At 35.9% G+C, this 19,438-nt stretch overlaps 1 protein-coding gene across 16 annotated transcripts in view; it reads right to left on the minus strand.

Annotated features, from left to right (window-relative positions):
- Nucleotides 1–5,115: 5,115 nt before the first annotated feature.
- The window catches only part of CENPE (centromere protein E), a 243,248-nt gene continuing 228,925 nt past the window's right edge, over nucleotides 5,116–19,438 (minus strand). For 15 of the 16 annotated variants that reach the window (XM_063723551.1, XM_063723554.1, XM_063723555.1 and 12 more), the window contains 6 exons: nucleotides 18,853–19,038; nucleotides 15,275–15,387; nucleotides 13,142–13,239; nucleotides 10,119–10,302; nucleotides 8,101–8,387; nucleotides 5,116–5,621 (listed from right to left, as the gene is read on the minus strand). In XM_063723551.1, the coding sequence (XP_063579621.1) occupies nucleotides 5,527–5,621; nucleotides 8,101–8,387; nucleotides 10,119–10,302; nucleotides 13,142–13,239; nucleotides 15,275–15,387; nucleotides 18,853–19,038 (963 nt within the window). In that variant the 3' untranslated portion in view covers nucleotides 5,116–5,526. Of the gene's footprint in view, nucleotides 5,622–6,110; nucleotides 6,277–8,100; nucleotides 8,388–10,118; nucleotides 10,303–13,141; nucleotides 13,240–15,274; nucleotides 15,388–18,852; nucleotides 19,039–19,438 lie in introns of those variants that run through there. The other variant, XM_054553525.2, reaches the window with a different exon arrangement.

The raw sequence follows: 19,438 nt of genomic DNA on the forward strand, positions 1-19,438 counted from the left end.
AGATCTTGCCAATGAAATGCAGGTGGGAATTTCTGAGGAGGGCCTCCTTCTTAAATAGAAAAGTAAGCCCTTCTGAAATGCTTTTAGCTTTTGCTCCTCCCTTTCTGTTTGCCTGGAATGAAGATAGGATGCCGTGGGACAGAGCAGCCATTTAGTGAGTTCGTCTGAGGCCAGAGGCAAACATTAACGACAGGGACCAGCAAGAGAAGGAGCCTGCGGCCCTGATGACAGCCTCAAGGCAACAACTCCTCTGGACTTCTTATGTGAGGACAATAAACTTTAGTGTTTTTCAGGTTTTTTGTTACATGGAGCTAAGTGATTTCTAACAGTCACAGTGGATAAGAACAAAGACTGTGGCGTCAGACAGACTAGAGCAAGTCCCATATCTTTCTCTCACTAGCTAAGTGATTAAATCACTTAAATCTCTGAACCTCTTATGTTTCTCATCTGTAAAATGAAGGTAAAATAGCACCTACCTCAGGGATGTGGTGAGGAGGAACGACTAAGCCTGTGAATCCATCAGCACAATGTTTGCCACACAGGTACTTAATACATGTTAGTGATTATGATGAAGACATTGTTGGAGAAATTTAATTATAATGGATGGTAAAAGTTGCCCTTTTTAATGTTCTTTTAAAAACTGGACTTAGTTTCTGCATGTGTCCATATAAGGTCTATGGTAAAATTGTCCCTCCTTGTTCATCGTTTCAGCAACTTCTAACGTTGGCTCTAACAATCTGTAATCACATCTAGCTTTGTTCCTGCTTTACTAATAATACCCTTTGACTTTTGAGGCTTTTGGAACAGACTGTTTATGAGTATGAGATTTCTCTAATCAAAGCCAACTCCAGTGCTTCTTGATGTAGCTTTCTTCAGCCTCCCTCTGTAATCTTCAGCAATAATACTTACTTGATGATAACAGCCTAAGTCACATGGTATTGCAAATACTTGCTTACCCATTTGTATTGTCAGCAGACTAAATTTCTTCAAGGGTGGGGACTATGTTTTACACCTTTACATTGTGATTAGCTCGTATTAAAATAGTATTAGTTACTTGTTTTCTTATCTACAATATGAGTTACACATTGGTAGTGCCTTTCAGTGCCTAAAACAGTAATTGGCGGATAGTAGATGCTCATTAAATATTTGCTGAGTGAATGGCAGTTTCTTAATAAGTTTCCTGAATATAATTCTGCCAGGCTCTCAAGACAATGTTTGTGATAGTTAATTTTGGGTGTCAACTTGACTGGATTTACGGATCCCCGGAGAGCTGGTAAGCATTATTTCTGGGACGTCTGTGAGTGTTTCTAGAAGAGATCAGCATTGGAATCAGTGAACTGGGTAAGGATCTACTTCACCCAATGTGGGCAGGCACTATCCAATTGGCTGAGGGCCCAGATAAAACAAAAAGGCAGAGAAAAGGTGAATTCTCTCTCTTCCGGAACTGGGACATCCATCTTCTCCTGCTCTTGGATACCTGAACTCCAACCAGATTCTCAGGCCTTCAGAGTTGGACTGAGCCATGCTCCTAGTTTCCCTGGCTCTCTAACTTGCAGACAGCCTATGGTAGGACTTCTCAGCCTCCCTAATTGTGTAAGCCAATTCCCCTAATAAACATCCTCTCTCCCTCTTTGCATATACATATATATATATATATGTTCCAAAACCTTCAGTGGGGTTACATCCCAGTAAGCCCATTGTAAATTGAAAATATTGTCAGTTGAAAATGTATTTAATATACCTAATTCACTGAACATAGAGCTTAGCCGAGCCTACTTAAATGTGCTCAGAACACTTGTTAGCCTACAGTTGGACAAAATCATTTAATACAAAGCCTGTTTTATAACAAGGTGTTGACTGACTCATGGGATTTATTGAACAGAGTACACTGAACAGTGTCAGTTATTTACTCGTGATCCCGTGGCTGACTGAGAGCTGTGTCTTGCCGCCACTGCCCATGATCACAGTAGAGTATTGCTATCTTGTAAAGAGATCAGAATCCAAAGTAAAGTTTTCACTGAATGCGTATTGCTCTCACACCGTCCTAAAGTTGAAAAATCTCAAGTTGAACCATGATAAGTTGGTGACCATCTGTGTATATTCTATTGGTTCTGTCTCTCTGGAAAATCCTAAGACAGATTTTGGTACTAGGAGAGGTTCTAGAGGAACAAAATTTTAAGGATGAGTTTCCTGAGTTGGTTTTGGGGTTCCTGGAATTGGATCTTAGTCTGATTAGATTTGAAAATGCTAAAGGCTCTACTCTGTATTTTTGAGATGGGGTCCCACTCTTGAACAGGTTGGAGTGCAGTGGCACCATCATAGCTGACTGTAGCCTTGAATACCTGGGCTCAGGCCATCCTCCTGCCTCAGCCCTCCAAATTGTTTTTTTTTTTTTGGTAGAGATGAGGTTTCAGTATGTTGCCTAGGCTGGTCTCAAACTCCTGGTCTCAAGTGCTCCTCCTGCCTCAGTTTCCCAAAGTGTTGAGATTACAGGGATGAGTCACTGCGCCCAGCCTGGCTGTCCTTTTAATAGTACAGAGAGCACTGATTGTCCAAGAAATGAACTGTTCATAGAGGTATGCAAAATGTCTGCACTGGATACTCCTAATCAACCACTTCTTAGAGGTGAGGAACTTAAGTGACTCTATATATAATACTTTTTTTTTTTTTCGAGACAGTCTTGCTGTGTCGCCCAGGCTGGAGTGCAGTGTCATGATCTCGGCTCACTGCAACCTCCGCCTCCTGGGTTCAAGCGATTCTTCTGCCTCAGCCTCTCGAATAGCTGGGATTACAGGCACACACCACCATACCTGGCTAATTTTTGTATTCTTAGTAGAGACGGGGTTTCACTATGTTGGCCAGGCTGGTCTCGAACTCTTGACCTTGTGATCCGCCCGCCTCAGCCTCCCTAAGTGCTGGGATTACAGGCGTGAGCCACTGTGCCCGGCCGTATAGTACTTTCAAATATTTATGGAAAACTAAGAAATATACCAATGTTGGTTGGTTGCTCCTAATATTGTTGGGCAAAGTTATTAAAAAAAAAAAAGGATGACTTCAGGGATTCAAATTCGTGGCTCAAGCTCCACATAAGTAACCTAACAGCTTCTAGGCATGTCCTGAAAGAGGATCTTCTCTCCTGTAGACATGAGGCTAAAATTGCTGAAAATCAAACACCAGTCTTCATCATTTGATTGGTGCAATTACAAAAGGCCTCAGTGTGTCTACTGGTAAAATAAGTCACGGTGACTGGGAGAGTGACATTCTATAAGTTGGGATGGGGACGTGTGGGAAGACCCTGAAGCCAGGAACATTGAGCTCCTTTTTTTTTTTTTTCAGTTTCACCCTGTTGGCCAGGCTGGAGTGCAATGGCATGATCTTGGCTCACTACAACGTTGACTTCCAGGGCTCAAGTGGTCCTCCCACCTCAGCACCTCCGAGTAGCTGAGACTATGGCCATATGCCACCATGCCAGGCTAATTTTTGTATTTTTTGTAGAGACAGGGTTTCACTATGTTGCCCAGGCTGGTCATGAACTGCTAGGCTCAAGAGTCCCACATCTCAGCCTCCCAAAGTGCTGGGATTACAGGTGTGAGCCACCACGCCTGGCCAGTTCCTACATTCTGATGAGTTTTGTTTTTTTTTTTTTACCAGCTGAAGTGGCCTCTCCAACCTCGTTGGGGTTGGTAATGGCCTTTCCACCTCTGTCTGAAGGGTTAACCCTACATTGCCTGAGGAAATAATAATGGCCTCCCCTGAGGCAGCTGCCAAGCAAGACAATGCTGATTCTCCTCAGGACCTACCCCCACCACCCCTCTAGGCTCCTAGACCTATAACTAGACTCAAGTCTCAGCAGATCCCTAATGTGAGGTACAAAGTGTGGCCCATGAGGAGCTGCATCACAATCAAAAGAACCACTTGAATTTTCTAACTTATACAAGCAGAAATCTGAGAAAAATGTGTGGGGATATTAAGGGTGTGGGATAATGGTGGCAGCAAAAGGGACAGAGCTTATTTGAAGAAATAATGGCCACAAACTTCCCAAATTTGAGGAATAAAATGGACACCCAAATTCAAAAGTTCAGCAATATTCTACTAGGCTGGCTACCTGACAACTAGATTTTTAATGACTTTAATGTAGTTTTATCAATCAGGTAAACAACCACTACTTTGGGTTACTTTTGTTCAGTGGAGAAGCAGACATAAACAATCAAACCTGCAGGTGTGTTAGTGTTTTGTTTGGATAAGGGTGGAAAGCAGAAGACAGACTTTCAAGGTACAGGTCTGGGGGAAAAAATTTTAGGAAGGGATAGTTTCCCCTGAGTCTTAGTTAATTCCTTTGGTGGTATGTTTAGATACGGGGAAATATCCAATCCACAGACTTTAAAATACTAGACATGATGCAATCAATAATCTCTCCCTTTGAATGAATCTTACCAAAGAGCCGAGAATGCCTTGAAATCACTTTATCTCTGTTCTATAACCTAATGCAACTTGTTTTAAGTGGTTTTTCAAAGTCATATGGTATAAAAGTAATATCAAATATCCTTTAAAACCATAGTTCTTAGATTTTTACAGGATCACAGGCCCCTCTAAGAATATGATAAAACAAAGTATAAACGCTAATATCCCCTCCCCCAAAATAAATCCACACAAAAAAGTTCATAAAAAAATTCAAAAGTTTTACAGATTACAAGAAGCCCATCCATATATGCTTTATCTATCTGTGGGGACTCCAGGTTTAGAAAACTTTACTTTGATAAAAACTCTGGTACTGTTTCCTTATGTCTACAATGAAGAGGTAAAATAAATGATCCATAGGTTCCTCCAGGCTGGGAGTGAGGGGCAATGAAAAACAAAGTCTAATAATAAACCAACCAATTTAGAGAGTTTGTATACGGACTAGGATAGGTAGGTTACCAGAAATGTGAGAAAGAACTTCTGTGGTTATTACAGCAAAAGGAATATTAGAACTGGAAAGTTAAGAGGACATAGCCTCTGCTATCCTTTAAGAATTTAAATCCAGAAAGCTTGTGTATATTTTCATAGCAAAATACTGAGTCAACAAGAGAGACTACCTCACCAAGAAACCATTAACATTATATAGAAGAGCAGTGATTCAGAACTACTAAACATTTATTGAATGTGTAAGGTATTAAAAATGTTTACAATTTTGTTAATAAAATGATGTTTTATATTAATGTATGTATTATGCTTTGGAATATGCTAAGTCATGTAGATAACTTTACATTTCTTTCAATAACTTTATTCTTTACAAAATATACAAATAAATAAAACAATTCAACTTTTAAAAGTATTACCACATGCAAGAAGAAGGTATTGCTATCACCATTCTAAATTACCACAATGCATTCATTTCCTGTTCCCTTATCTTTCAACTCTAGTGGCAAAGTAAAGACTGAATTGAAATTAAGCTGCACTACGACATCATTACCAGGGATAGACACATAAACAAAGTCATTTCCAAACAAGGAATGCTGGATCTCCAGAGAAGTGACAAAGAGGAGTCTACTGAGTTTTGCACTCAGGCACATCTTTTCCTGAGGAGGCGTGCCAAGGACCTGGCTGAGAATCCACATTCTCTGCTCCTGCATTTTGTACCTCTGAGAAAGAAAATGAAAACAACATTCATCCTATTACAAAAATACACAAAAACCAAGCACAGCTGGAAGTGGAAAGGACGTTAAGACAGGAGAGATGTGAAGAATGAAAAATGGCAACATGATTCACCGTGTTTGGTCATGAAGATGGTGTATATCACCTCAGAGTTGGAGAAGTTTACTCCCCATTTTGTCCTAAAATGAACTATTAGACAAACCACAGTTAAACTGAGAGGTAATAGTTTTATTTGGAATTCTTCAATTTGAAATTCAAAGTGAATCAAACACGGACTGATTGAGTTTTCTTTCGTCCTGTTATTCAAAATAAATGGTGTGCTAAACAAATAGTATTTTAGAGAATATTTAATCATCTTTGGAAAGCTTTCTGTGAGCCTTTAAAAAGGACTTTAGCTGCATCTATTTGCTTATAAACAATATTTATTTTACAATTATTATATTTATAAAAGTAAATCTAGCATAACTGGTCTTGGCAATTACCTTAGTTTAAGGCAATTTAGATTACCTTTTATAATTAAAAGTAAAAACTCACATTTTTTTTTTTGAAGACTGGTATTAATTCAAGCTGGGACTATCTCATTTAATTCTGAATTGGTCAGTTTTTGATTTATGTATTCTTCTAGGCTACTCTTTTATTTATCTAAAAACAGTACCAGAGAGATCCACATATTAAAAAAGGACTCAAACATTTTTATTTGCAGTTTGATGAATTCACATTATGCATATGCCTCTAGCACTAGCAGACAAAATCAAAAGGTGATTACAGCTGGGTGTGGTAGCATGCACCTGTAGTCCTTGATGCTTAGGAGGATTGCTTGAGCCTAGGAGTTCAAAGCCAGCTTGGGCAACATAGTGAGACAGTTCCATGCAAGTGTTAGCTAGCCAATAGAAGGTCCTTAAATGTTTGTTAAATACTATTTAATGAAGAGAATATTTCAAACATGTTTTTATTCCAAATGTTTCTGTGCCTACCTATCTCCCTAAGAACACTTTTAGACTGTCAACTTCATCTAATTTTGATGTAGTTGATGAGCATGGATAGATTTTTTCTTAATCACAAAGTAGAGGTTTATAAACTCTGGCAAATAGTGCTCAAGGTTTTAAATGATTTGGCAACTGCCTTTCTTACTGTACAATTTTGTTGCTTTAGATTTCTACAGTTGCATAACAGGGTACCTCTGGTAGGATAGGCAGATACACTGTCACAAAGGGCTGTGCACAGTAGATGCTATGTGGTGAGAAAGACTACAAGAAATGCCGTGTTACTGTTTCTCCTGCAAGTCCCCCCACTTCTGTGGACAACCTCTATGCAGAGCTGGGGGTGATCCTTGATACCTCCCAACTCCTTTGTTCAATCAGGTGCATGGTGCTGATTTTACTCCAAAATCTCTCCCGTCGGTCTACTTCTCTCCTTCTCTACTCCAAGTCCACACTACCATCATGTCTTGTTTAGACAACAGTCAAACTCCTGCTCCTATTATTTGCTGGTCACCTTAGAGATGAGGTGATGTTTTCAAAATGTGTAACTCATGTTCTGCCATTGCTTAAGTCTTTCAAAGGCTTCCTCTACACAATAAATGAAACAATTCCTTTATATAATTTATAAAAGTCCAGCATTTCTGGCTCTTATTTCTCTCTTTGGCCTCACTGACTTCACCCACACAAGCTTGTACTCACTGTGCTCTGACCACACCATATTTCTTTCAACTCTTCCCCTGGTCATGTTTCCACCTACCCTAACGCTGTTGCTGTTCCATCTGCCTGAGATGCTTTTCCCTCTGCTCTTTGTTAAGATAACTCATGTTAACCTTTTAGATCTGATCTCAGTTTCCTTCCTCAATATTCCTCAAATACTTATTATATTTCTCATAGTCTTTTGTACTTGCACTGCTAGAATGTCACTTTTTTTTTTTTTTTTTTAACCACTTGATTACTGTTTGTATCTTCCATGAGAATTAAGCTCTATGAAGGCAGGGACCATGTCTGGTTTTGCTTATCAATGTGCCACCAGGATCTAATCCTTAACACACAGTAGGGGCTCAAAACAATTTTGTTGACTGAATAAACGAATAAATAAATGATTCATCTATTATCTGGCTTGGGTAAAGTAAATATAATGCTATTGGATATTCTGGTCCATTGAATTGATAAGACTTTTCAGTAAAAGTTGCTTTTTAGGGTAGTATCTTCATGTCCTTGAGAAAGTTGCTTATCTCTCTTTGGACAAAACTAAGGGCTTAAAGGGTAGACTAAAGACTTCACTTGGGGTAAAAGTGAATTGGACTTCACTGCTTGGAGTGCCTTGGAGAAATCAACTTTCTTACACAGTCAGCAAATGAAGCCTGTCATTGTAGCTTACTCGACTAAATCATCTCTTATCTAAACTTGCCCTTTGGGATCACATATTAACGATAAGTTCCAACTGTTACCCTCTGATTTCCAAGTAACCAGTATATTTACTTACCTGGACAAAGGCCTAAACTTGAGTTATCAAAATAGCGAACTGGATGAGGTGATGGTAAAGACTTTGATCGGCTATCAAAAAACCAAGATTTTGGTGATTCCTTTGGCACAGGATCTTGTAAATTCCGTTCCTTGCATTGAGAGGGTGTAATTTGTTTCTTTTTAGAAGCTGTTCCAGTTACTTTAGGAGACTTTGGAGAATTCTCACGAGTTACTTGTTTGTGAGCCTCTCTTTTAAGGGTTCTTTCCTTCCAAGTTTTGACCTCATTGGAAAGATGCTGATTATTGCTTAAATGTGGAGGAAAAAAAGAGAGACTGTAAGACTTCTTGATTCTTAAGATGTATTCACATTTATATTTAAAAATTAAAAATAAATTGTGATGAAATATAACATAAAATGTACATTTTATCACATTTACATTTTAATTTCAACCTCATGCTTCCTGTTTTGACTATTTTCAAAGTTCAGAAAACAAAATGGATCTATATAAATTGAATAATGTAGTAAGTTTCCATGATCATGGAGTCTTGAAAAGAAAGCTTTAAATACAACATAAGGTTTTCAAATGAATCAATGATATAATCCAGAGTGGCTTATCTATTGATGTTTTGCCACAATAATTTGATAAATTAGTCTCCTGGATAGATGAATCTTTGATGTACCTTTCTTACTGTAAAAGAAATATTACACTGTGCTTTTCTAGTTACAATGATGCTTCTTACAGGAGATGCCAACGGCATTTATCCAGTTCCTCCGGAGAGAAACCTGGGAAGCAATCCTAGAGACCTCACTCTCTTTTAACAGTCATCCAAGTCTCTTGATACAATCTCATCCTATCTATCAAATTCACTTCCTTGTTTTTATCCCTATTGGGGCCAAGCTAGTCCATGCTAAAATTATTTTTTGCCTGAACTACCATAAACACATTCTAAAATTTGATCCCTCTATAATGCTCTAGCAGCCAAAGATGCTATATGATCTCATCAGGCCACTAGTTTAAAATCCTCCAGTGCAGGTAATCCTGCCATTACATTTAGGATACCACTCCATATTCTTCAAAATGAACTATAAGGGCCCATGTAATCTGAATCTATTACCTCTGGCACCTTGTCTTGCACTTTACGCTGTCTCATTCTCTACATTCTGGCCACACTGGATGTCTTTCAGTCCCACCAATTAGTTATTCTTCTTAACTCAAAGCCCGTGAACATGTTCCCCTGGCCTGGAAAACTTATCCTTCTTCCCTCATCTAGCCTAATTCCTACTCATTTTTCATATCTATTCTGATATAGGCATACCTTGGAGATATTGCAGGTTTGGTTCCAGATCACTGCAATAAAGTGAATCGTGGAAATCTTTTGGGTTCCCAGTGTGTATAGCAGAAAGATAAGTGCAATAAAACGAGGTATGCCTGTTTGTTGGCTTCTTGATCAACCAACCCTCTACCCCTAACACCTAGATAATGTTGGATCTCTCTCTTTCATAATATAACCCTCTTATAATGTCCTTTTTGTTTTTGTTTCTTTTTTAATAGCACTCATGGCAAAGAGTTAGTTATTTGTAAAATTATTTAATGCTTTTTTTTTCTACTGTATCACAGTAGAGTGCTTGGGGAAAAGATTCTAATCTTCCATGTGGTAGAAGCCAAATAATTTGTTAGATCTGTTTATAAAGTAAAAAGCCTACAATAATGGACGTAAGGAGTTCCTCTCTAAGTAAAGCCTCACTGGCTTGGGTATATGGACTTGTGGTGTATTTCAGCTGCCCCCTCAAAGGTCTTTGTTTCTTTCCTGTTTCTTGCCTTGGTTAAGAATTGGTCAGTTGACAGACAGCAAACATTGGAATAGTGCTATCATATTCTCATTTTTTAAAAAAGATACTTATTACGTGAGCTCTAAAAATTACTTTTCCCATAATGACTGAAGTGTTACCACCTGCAAAAAATGTGCCTATACCATGTCCCTACATATATGTAATAGCCATAAGCATAATACACATATCATGTAAGCAGATCTTACCTTAACAATTCATTCTTTTGCTTTATTAGCTGTTCATTTTGCTGCTTTAACTTAGAAATTTCCTTTTCTAGCCTTATATGTTCACTTTTCAAAATAAGAGCTTTTGTGTTTTGTACAATGCCGCTGCCACCTCCACAAGTTAAGGGTTTATTTGAAGGCTGAGCATCAGTATGTTCTGATATCACTGTGGGAGGAAAATATACAAATAGGTGATAATTTTAATTGTCTCCAAAGTTCAAAATAAAGGAAATACTACTAAGTACAATAAGCCATTATAGAGACCCAAACAGCTCAAGTCTTATTTCCCTGGAAGTCACCCTTGACTTCTGCCTTCTACCTTACTCCCTCTGCTTATTTGACCAACCATTAATTCTATGCTTCTAGAATCCCCCTCAACCAATTCCACTAACATATCCTGATCACCAAGATCTTTCACCCTGACTGCAGCAATAGCATTCCTCTCCACTTACTGCTGTCCTTTATTGATCTATATTTTCTACATCAGTTTTCCCCTGGAGGGCTTGTTACAACACACTGCGTGTGTGGCGGGGAGGTGAGGTAGGGTGGGAGGGCCACCCCGTCATTCAGTGCATTATATATATTCAATACATATTATTAACTAAATATATGTTACAATAATATTGAAGCACATATTAAGTATTCTACACTATGTGTGTAAAGAGACTGTGTTTTGTAAATTGTAGGCAAAGTTGCATAAAAATGTGAGATAGTTATGAAGTGGATTAATCCATTAGGTCACTGGGAATTCACAAAAGAGGGATAGTGTGTGTGTGGGAGGTGATTCTTGATGTCTATTTTATTTTGAATTCATCTGCACTATGTACCTGAAAGTCATCTACAAATCAAGAATAATTATCCTCAACCTTCTGAAACAAAGAATCCTCACTTCTATTTTTACCCCTTTAAGTATTCTCGGTAGGTGCTGTGGTTATCCTGTAACAGATACTAGGGAAGTTTAAGCTACAATAGGTACTAGGTAGTATTTTAACACCTTTAGCACCATCTTTTTTTTTTTTTTTTGGAAACAAGTGGACAATAATACAAGCAAATATCATCTTATGTTTTGCTTGGTATTTGGAATTTTCAATGTGTTTTTACCCACAACTTTTGGTTTGATCTTTATGTATGTGTGTGTGCATGTGCATGTATATAAATAAGTGTATATGTATGTACACTTTTTAAAAAAAGACACTTATTACATGAGCTCTAAAAATTACTTTCCCCATGACTGAAGTGTTACTACCTGCAAAAAATATGTGCATATACCATGTCCATATATATGTGTGAGCATAACTATATATATGTGTGCACATGCATATATATGTGTATACACTTATATGTATCCTGTAACATATACAGAATTCTATATATTCTGTAAATATATAAGTATTATATATAATATATATTGCATATTGAAAATTTCAAATACTAAGCAAAACATAAGATATTTGCTTGTATTATATACACTTATAAGTCTATATATACACTTATATATAAGTATGTTAAGTATATACACTTATATATACATGTGCATGCACAAATATACACTTATATATATAAGTATATACTTATATACTTATACATACATATACTTATATATACATATCTATACATATATACTTATACATACTAAGTATACTTATGTATACATGTATATATACACATATATACATATACATATATACACTTATAAGTATATATGTGTATGTATGTATATATATATACTTATAAATGTATATATACTTATAAGTATATATAAGTCTGTATATATATTTGTAAGTATATATAAGTATATATAAGTCTGTATATATACTTGTAAGTATATATAAGTGTATATATACACTTATATAAGTGTATATATAAGTGTATATGTGTATATATGTATATATACTTATAAGTATATGTAAGTGTATATATATGTATATATTAGAAAATCCTTCACAGCAGTTCTGTTTATTCTCCTGTAAAAAAGTATGTATGAGTATATAAGTACATATACTCGTATATATACTTCTATAGACATTTATAAGTATAATACTTACAAGTATATAAGTATTTACTATATATACTTATATATTACTTATATATAAGTATTATATATAAGTATATATATTATACTTATATATAATATATATTTTATATTACTTATATATTACTCATTATGTAAGTAATATAGAAATAATAGATATATTACTTATATATTATATACTTATACTATATATACTTATATATTTATTATGTATACTTATATACGTATAATAAGTGCATATATACTTATAATAAGTATATATATAAGCATACATATATGCTTATAAGTTAGAAGGTCAGGTGCTAACCCCACGATTTCACATAGCCATTGAGATCTGCACCTTAGTTCAGTACTTGTTCTACTGCACAAAGCTATCTCAAGTACTGTTCAAACATTCTTTCTTTTCAAATGGAACATGACAGACAGAATATGAATAAAGGTAGTTTGAGGAATGCATGTATATTGAGAAATTTGACCAACAGATCTAAAAAGTATATCTCAGATAAATTTCAAAGACCTTTGCAAGTAAATAACTTGGTATTTTTAGTTTCAAGAAGAAACAGAATAGTATTTATTTTTACTGCACATCAATTATAACTTATTAGATGCATACAATTAAAATCTATGAAGACATGTGTTTCATTTTATTGGGAAGCATAATTCTGTGTTGATATAGTATAAGTCATTCCTTTATTGCCTGAAGGTATCTTCACTAATAGGTAAAGATTTGACAATACAAAAGCAGAGTTCGTATTTTTCAAGAATCTATAATGGATAAGCATCTAAGATTACAACAAATGAAGATGTCACAAGATATCTGGAAATATGGTTCCAATAAATTCATTTAAAAACAGATCAGTGGCCAACTTCTGTTTACTCTCGACTGTCACATACTACATAATATTAGTCTTCAAAGTCTGTTGTGTGTTGAGAAGTAAAATTTAATCTGAAAATATCTGCATTTTCTACTTACCTGAGGTATCTTGGGCCTGTTGACTTCTTCTGAGATTTTCTCTCAATAGCCTTATAACTTCCTTTTGATATTCTACAGTGGCTTTTGTAGCACTGATTCTAACAAAAACAATAAAAATATGTAAAAAGCTCAGCAACTGATTTTTTACAGGAGAATAAACAGAACTGCTGTGAAGGATTTTCTAACACATCACATTGACATAATGCCTGTAAGTGGCAGTAGATAAGCCCTCGTGATACCTCTCTGGTGCCATGTCCCTTATGACATTAACGCCATCAAACTAGAAGCATTCTGCTTGGGTGCAGGGACAGTCCGATTTTCTTATATTGAGAAACCCCAGTTCTTTTAAAGCTTCTGGAGGCCTAATTCATTGGATATTGAACAAAATTATAATTACCTAATTATTTTTTACCATGGGGTCCTAGAAATATCTTGAAGGTATAAGGAGCATGAAAGAGAAAGCGCAGCTTTATTTCTATATGGTCAGGAAAGCAAACCCTGACTGCAGCTCTGGTCTAAGATGCTACAAAGGTCAAATTCTGATCACTGTTCTCCAGTAGAAAGAGACATTTTATGAGTTGTTAGTCTATGCATTAATCAGTAACGATGAATTATAAGACTTTCTGCCTTTCTTAGTGACTATGAATGTATCTGTATCTGCTGACCCTATTCTTTATTTTTCTTTTCCTTTTTTGTTTTTTTTTTTTTGAGACAAAGTCTTGGTCTTGTCCCCCAGGCTGGAGTGCAACGGCGCTATCTCAGCTCACTGCAACCTCTGCCTCCTGAGCTCAAGCGATTCTCCTGCCTCAGCCTCCTGAGTAGCTGGGATTACAGGCACCTGCCACCACGCCTAGCTAATTTTTGTATTTTTAGTAGAGAAGGGGTTTCACCATGTTGGCCAGACTGGTCTCAAACTCCTGACCTCAGGTGATCTGCCTGCCTCGGCCTCCCAAAGTGCTGGGATCACAGGCGTGAGCCACCGTGCCTAGCCCTGCTGACCCTATTCTACAAGTAAAATTGATTTTATAATTAAGAATCTAATAGATCTATGTTTCACTGAAATCAATAGACTGCTTAGAGAGCATGAAAATTCCAGTGCTACTTCCTGGGCAAAATAAGAGATCATTAAATATTTATTCAAGATTAGGAAGAATGAAGTGTTAAAAGCCAGGAAGCATCCTAACAAATCCTCTAATATAAACCTTTCCTTATTGATTATGAATGCGAGGACCAGAGAGAATAAACAGTGTAAGGTGATGCATTAGTAAGTGAGAACATATTCTTTTTTTTTTTTTTTTTTTTTGAGATGGAGTCTCGCTCTGTCGCCCAGGCTGGAGTGCAGTGGTGCGATCTCAGCTCACTGCAAGCTCCGCCTCCCGGGTTCACACCATTCTCCTGCCTCAGCCTCCCAAGTAGCTGGGACTACAGGCGCCTGCCACCACGCCGGCTAATTTTTTTTGTATTTTTAGTAGAGGCAGGGTTTCACCGTGTTAGCCAGGATGGTCTCTATCTCCTGACCTTGTGATCTGCCCGCGTAGCCCTCCCAAAGTGCTGGGATTGAGAACGTATTTCTACTTCAGTTTCCTAGACTCTCTTTAATGTTCTTTTCATTATGCTATACCACAAAGAATTTAGGCATGCTGTTATGTATAATGCTACCTATAAATAAATCAATAAAAAGATTTGCTCTTGGGCCCTAGGGAACTATAAACTAAAAGGAAATATAATCTTCAGACAAAAACACAGTAAGGCCAACAAATGAAATTAAGAGAACCAACAGAAACCTTAGTAAAACTGCTAAATACACACACACACACACACACACACACACTCTTAATGTTCACTTTCAGGCATAAAAAAGCCACTTAAAATTGTTTATATTATGTATGACTGACAAAGAAGTGTTCAAAGACACAGTGTGTTAATTGATCAGAATTGTGCTTAGTTTTAAAAACTTTGCATATGTAATGAGACCAGTATATTTAAAATCTATGATGTGTACATTTTTTAAAAAAGAGCAGTAACAATATTTTCATAAATTATATTTTAAAAAGTTAAGTAATGAAAAGTATATGTAGTTTAGGAAGAAAATTTAAGCTATTAAAATCACATTAAATTAAGACAAATACGTACTCCTTTTCAAATTCTTTGGCATTTTTCATTTTCTCTAGGTCTATTTTCACAAGCTTCGTTTTGAGATCTTCAATTTCTTCTTTATATGGTTTAGCTCCTAAAGCAACTTTGTCCTAAATTTTTTTTAGAGAAAATAAAAATAATTATTAGAGGAGCTTCAGTTTCTCCAGTTTTAAAGAGTGGTTAGCTGTCTTTGCTCTAATAAGGACATTTTAAAATAGCAAACAATTCCAAATATATGAAAAAGCATCAATTTTAACTGAATAACTAGATATTGATATGAAGTCTATTTGAAGCTAATATGCAGTTAGAAACATGATTTTTTATTTGGAGCTATCATAATATGCAATTAGAAACATGATTTTTATTTCTTAAAATAATTTTTTTTTTCCAATTGAAAATACCTACAAAATGAAAAAAGTTGGAAATAATGAAAAGGTTGGAAAAAGGTAAATCAGAAAATGAAACAAAAAGATGTTGGAGCAGTGATGTAAACATCAAACTAAAACTAAATTTAAGCCACAAAACAAAGCATTACTAAATATATTTTGTACTGAAACATAGTTCCATCCAGTGGTACAAAACACTATATTTTACAGCAGCAGTTTTAGGTTTCCAGAAAAATGGAATGGAAAACAGTGGGAGTTCCTACATACCCAGTGTCCCCTATTCCTTTTTCCCCATATTAACATCATGCATTAGTATGCTACATTTGTTATAAGTGATGAATATTGATACATTATTAAAATCTACAATTTCCATGACAGTTTATTTGTATTGTACATTCTGTGGGTTTTGACAAATGTAAAATGGCACATGTCCATCATTACTGTATCATACAGAATAGTTTCACTGTCCTAAAAAATCCCGTGCTCTGCCTATTCATCCCTCTCTTCTCCATTATCCCTGGCAACTGTTTATTTTTTTACTGTCTCTGTAGTTTTGTCTTTCTAAAAATGTCATATACTTGAAATCAAACAGTATGTAGCCTTTCCAGATTGGCTTCTTTCACTAAGCAATGTGTATTAAAAGTCTTCTCATTTCTTTCCTTTTTTTTTTAAGACAGAGTTTTACTCTGTCACCTAGGCTGGGGTGCAGTGGTGCGATCTCGGCTCACTGCAACCTTCGCCTCCCGGGTTCAAGCGATTCTCCTGCCTCAGTCCCCTGCGTAGCTGGGATTACAGGTGCCTACCACCATGCCCGGCTACTTTTTTGTATTTTTAGTAAAGACAGGGTTTGCCATGTTGGGGAGGCTGGTCTTGAAATCCTGATCTCAGGTGATCTGCCCGCCTCAGCCTCCCAAATGTTGGGATTACAGGCATGAGCCACTGCGCCCGGCTCTCTCATTTCTTTTAATTGCTGAATACTATTCCACTGTATGAATGTACCAGTTTATCCATTTACCCACTGAAAGACAGCTTGGCTATGTCTAAGTCTTAGCAATTATGAACACAGCTGCTATTAACATACACATGCAGCCCTTTGTGTGCACATATATTCTCAGCTCATCTGAGTAAATACCAAGGAATACAACTGCTCAATCATACAAGTATGCTTAGTTTTGTAAGAAACTGCCAAACCATCTTCCAAAATGGCTGTACCATTTTGCATTTCCACCAGCAATTAATAAGAATTCCTGTTGCTCCACACACCAGCATTTGGTGGTGTCAATGTTTTGGATTTTGGCTATTCTGGTAGGCTTGTAATCGTAGATTATTTTAATTTGTGATTCTCTGATGAGATATGATATGAAGCATCTTTTCATATGGTTATTTGTCATCTGGGTCTTTTGCCAATTTTAAGATTGATTGGTTGTTTCTTATTGTGGTTTTAAGAGTTCTTTGTATATTTTGTATAACATTCCTTCACCAGATTCATCTTTTGTATATAGTTTCTGCCAGTCTGTGGCTTCTCTTGATTCTCCTGACAGCATCTTTTGCAAAGCAGAAGTTTAAGTCTCAATAAAATCCAACTTACCAGTTTTTTTTTTAATGGATTGCACTTCTTGTATTATATCTTAAAAAATTGCCAAACCCAAGGTCACTTAGAACTTCTCCTATGTCATCTTCTTGGAGTTTTCTAGTTTTGCGTTTTACATGTATGCCTATGATCTATTTTGAGTTAATTTTTGTGAAAAGTATAAGTTCTTTGTCTTTTTTTGCTTGTGGATGTTCAGTTGTCTGGCATCATTAGTTGATCAGACTATCCTTTTCCCATTGAGAAGCCTTTGTTTCCATCTCTCCCAGAATAGAAATGAGAGTTCTTAAAATAGCTTACAGGGCCTTTATAATCTGGTCCTCTGCTACTTCTCACCTTACTTTCTACCTCTATCCTCTTGCTTATTCTGCTCTGGATGCACTAACTTTCTTGTTGTTTTCAGTTTGCTATTTCCTTTGCCTGGAACATTTCTCCCTGGCTACACAGTTCACCCTATCACTTCCTTCAGATCATCTTACTGGTGTGACATTCCTCAACTCCTGTATATATAATCATCTCTCTTCCCACACATGTCCACCTTCACCCAGAACCATGTACCCTCTTGTCTGGCTTAACTTTTTTCCATTTCACTTTTCACCACTTGAGATATAATATACCTCTTAATATATAACATATATAAAAATATACCTTCTATGTTTTACATTTTTAATTAATATTCTGTCTCCTTCAACTAGAATGTAAGTTCCTTGATGGCATGGACTTTGTTTTTTTATTGGCCTCTAGAACAGTGAGTGACACCTAGCTGGTGCTCAGCAAATATTTGCTGAATGAATAAAAACTGTGATCAATTATTTGTAATATTAAAAAATTACAACATTCTAAAACTTTACAGTTGAATTTTTTTAGTTTCTAGCTATAACAATTATCGAGAAAACAAATTTAATTTTTTCTTTCGCCTCTCTGCTCATGTCTCACTGAATAGACCAGAATTTTTAGAACAATGTTAAATAATGAATAAAGCAGGCATTCTTGACGTGTTCCTAATTTTAACTGCAGAGAAAAGACACTGGAGCAGAACAGCAAATTTAAATATGCCAATTCGGATCAGACCTGAGTAGAAGAAATGTGAGAAGTGGCTGGAACTAAAACAAAAGGGAGCTGTAGGTAGTGATTAATGAGTGTGTGATTTGTCTAATGACATTCAAGTTGAAAAACATTTAAATTATGGTTCTTCCCCCGAAAACAGGTCAGATTCAGCCCATGGGACATCAGGTGGGACTCAGTAACAGGGGCAGTAAGTAGCAAAAAAAGAATTTAAAAATTTACTTATCTAATAGTATTATATATTTTGATAAGCAATTTTTGAAAAATGAAAAAATATACACTTTAAACTATAAACAACATGCATGTCTTTTAAAAATTATTTTTCCAACATAATAAAAATAATATTTTACATGACAATATGCTCCTACATTTCACTTCTAAGTTAAGTTGCTTCTGCTTGAATATTGAACTTCAGAAACACATAGGTAACAGTAAGTTGTTGTGAGAGGGAAGAATAGAGCACGAAGAGATTTGTTGAATTCAATAGGTTAAACAAACAAACAGACAAACAACTTTTATTTTTATGTTTAAGTTACCTGAAGTACTTGAATTGTCTCTCTTGTTTTTTCAAGGCATTTATTTGATTCATTAACTTTGGCTTGAAGTTTTGCTATTATGTCATTAGTCACCTCAAGTTCTTTCTGCATCTTTATAATCTTGCTTTCCTTATGCATAGCACTTTCTTTAGCTTCATGCAGTGAATTTTCCAGCTCTCGAATTTTCTATTAGAAAAAGCACACATTCATAAGCTCTATCATCAAGACAGAATCACAGTATACAAATTTGAGACAGAGATGATCATATTTAGATATTGTTAATTTTTCACAGATTGTATTAACAATGGATAGAAGAGAGGCCAAACATCATTCAATCTACAGACATGTTATTTCCCTCATTTAGATGATGATTTTTGGATTGAAAATGTCAAAGGTTTATATTATAATTTGTCTGCAAATTCTTAAAACATGCAGTTAAAAATAGCACAGTGGTTATGCGATTTATTAGTGAGCATAGTGCTAAGCATATTAAATAGGCACTCATATTTTAAATGAACACTACTTAAAGGACATTTGTTAATTGACTCTCTAAAGTAATATATATTTATCTTTCCCTTTAATTTTA

Source organism: Pongo abelii, chromosome 3 (genome assembly GCF_028885655.2).
Source record: "Pongo abelii isolate AG06213 chromosome 3, NHGRI_mPonAbe1-v2.0_pri, whole genome shotgun sequence".
Lineage (NCBI taxonomy): Eukaryota > Metazoa > Chordata > Mammalia > Primates > Hominidae > Pongo > Pongo abelii.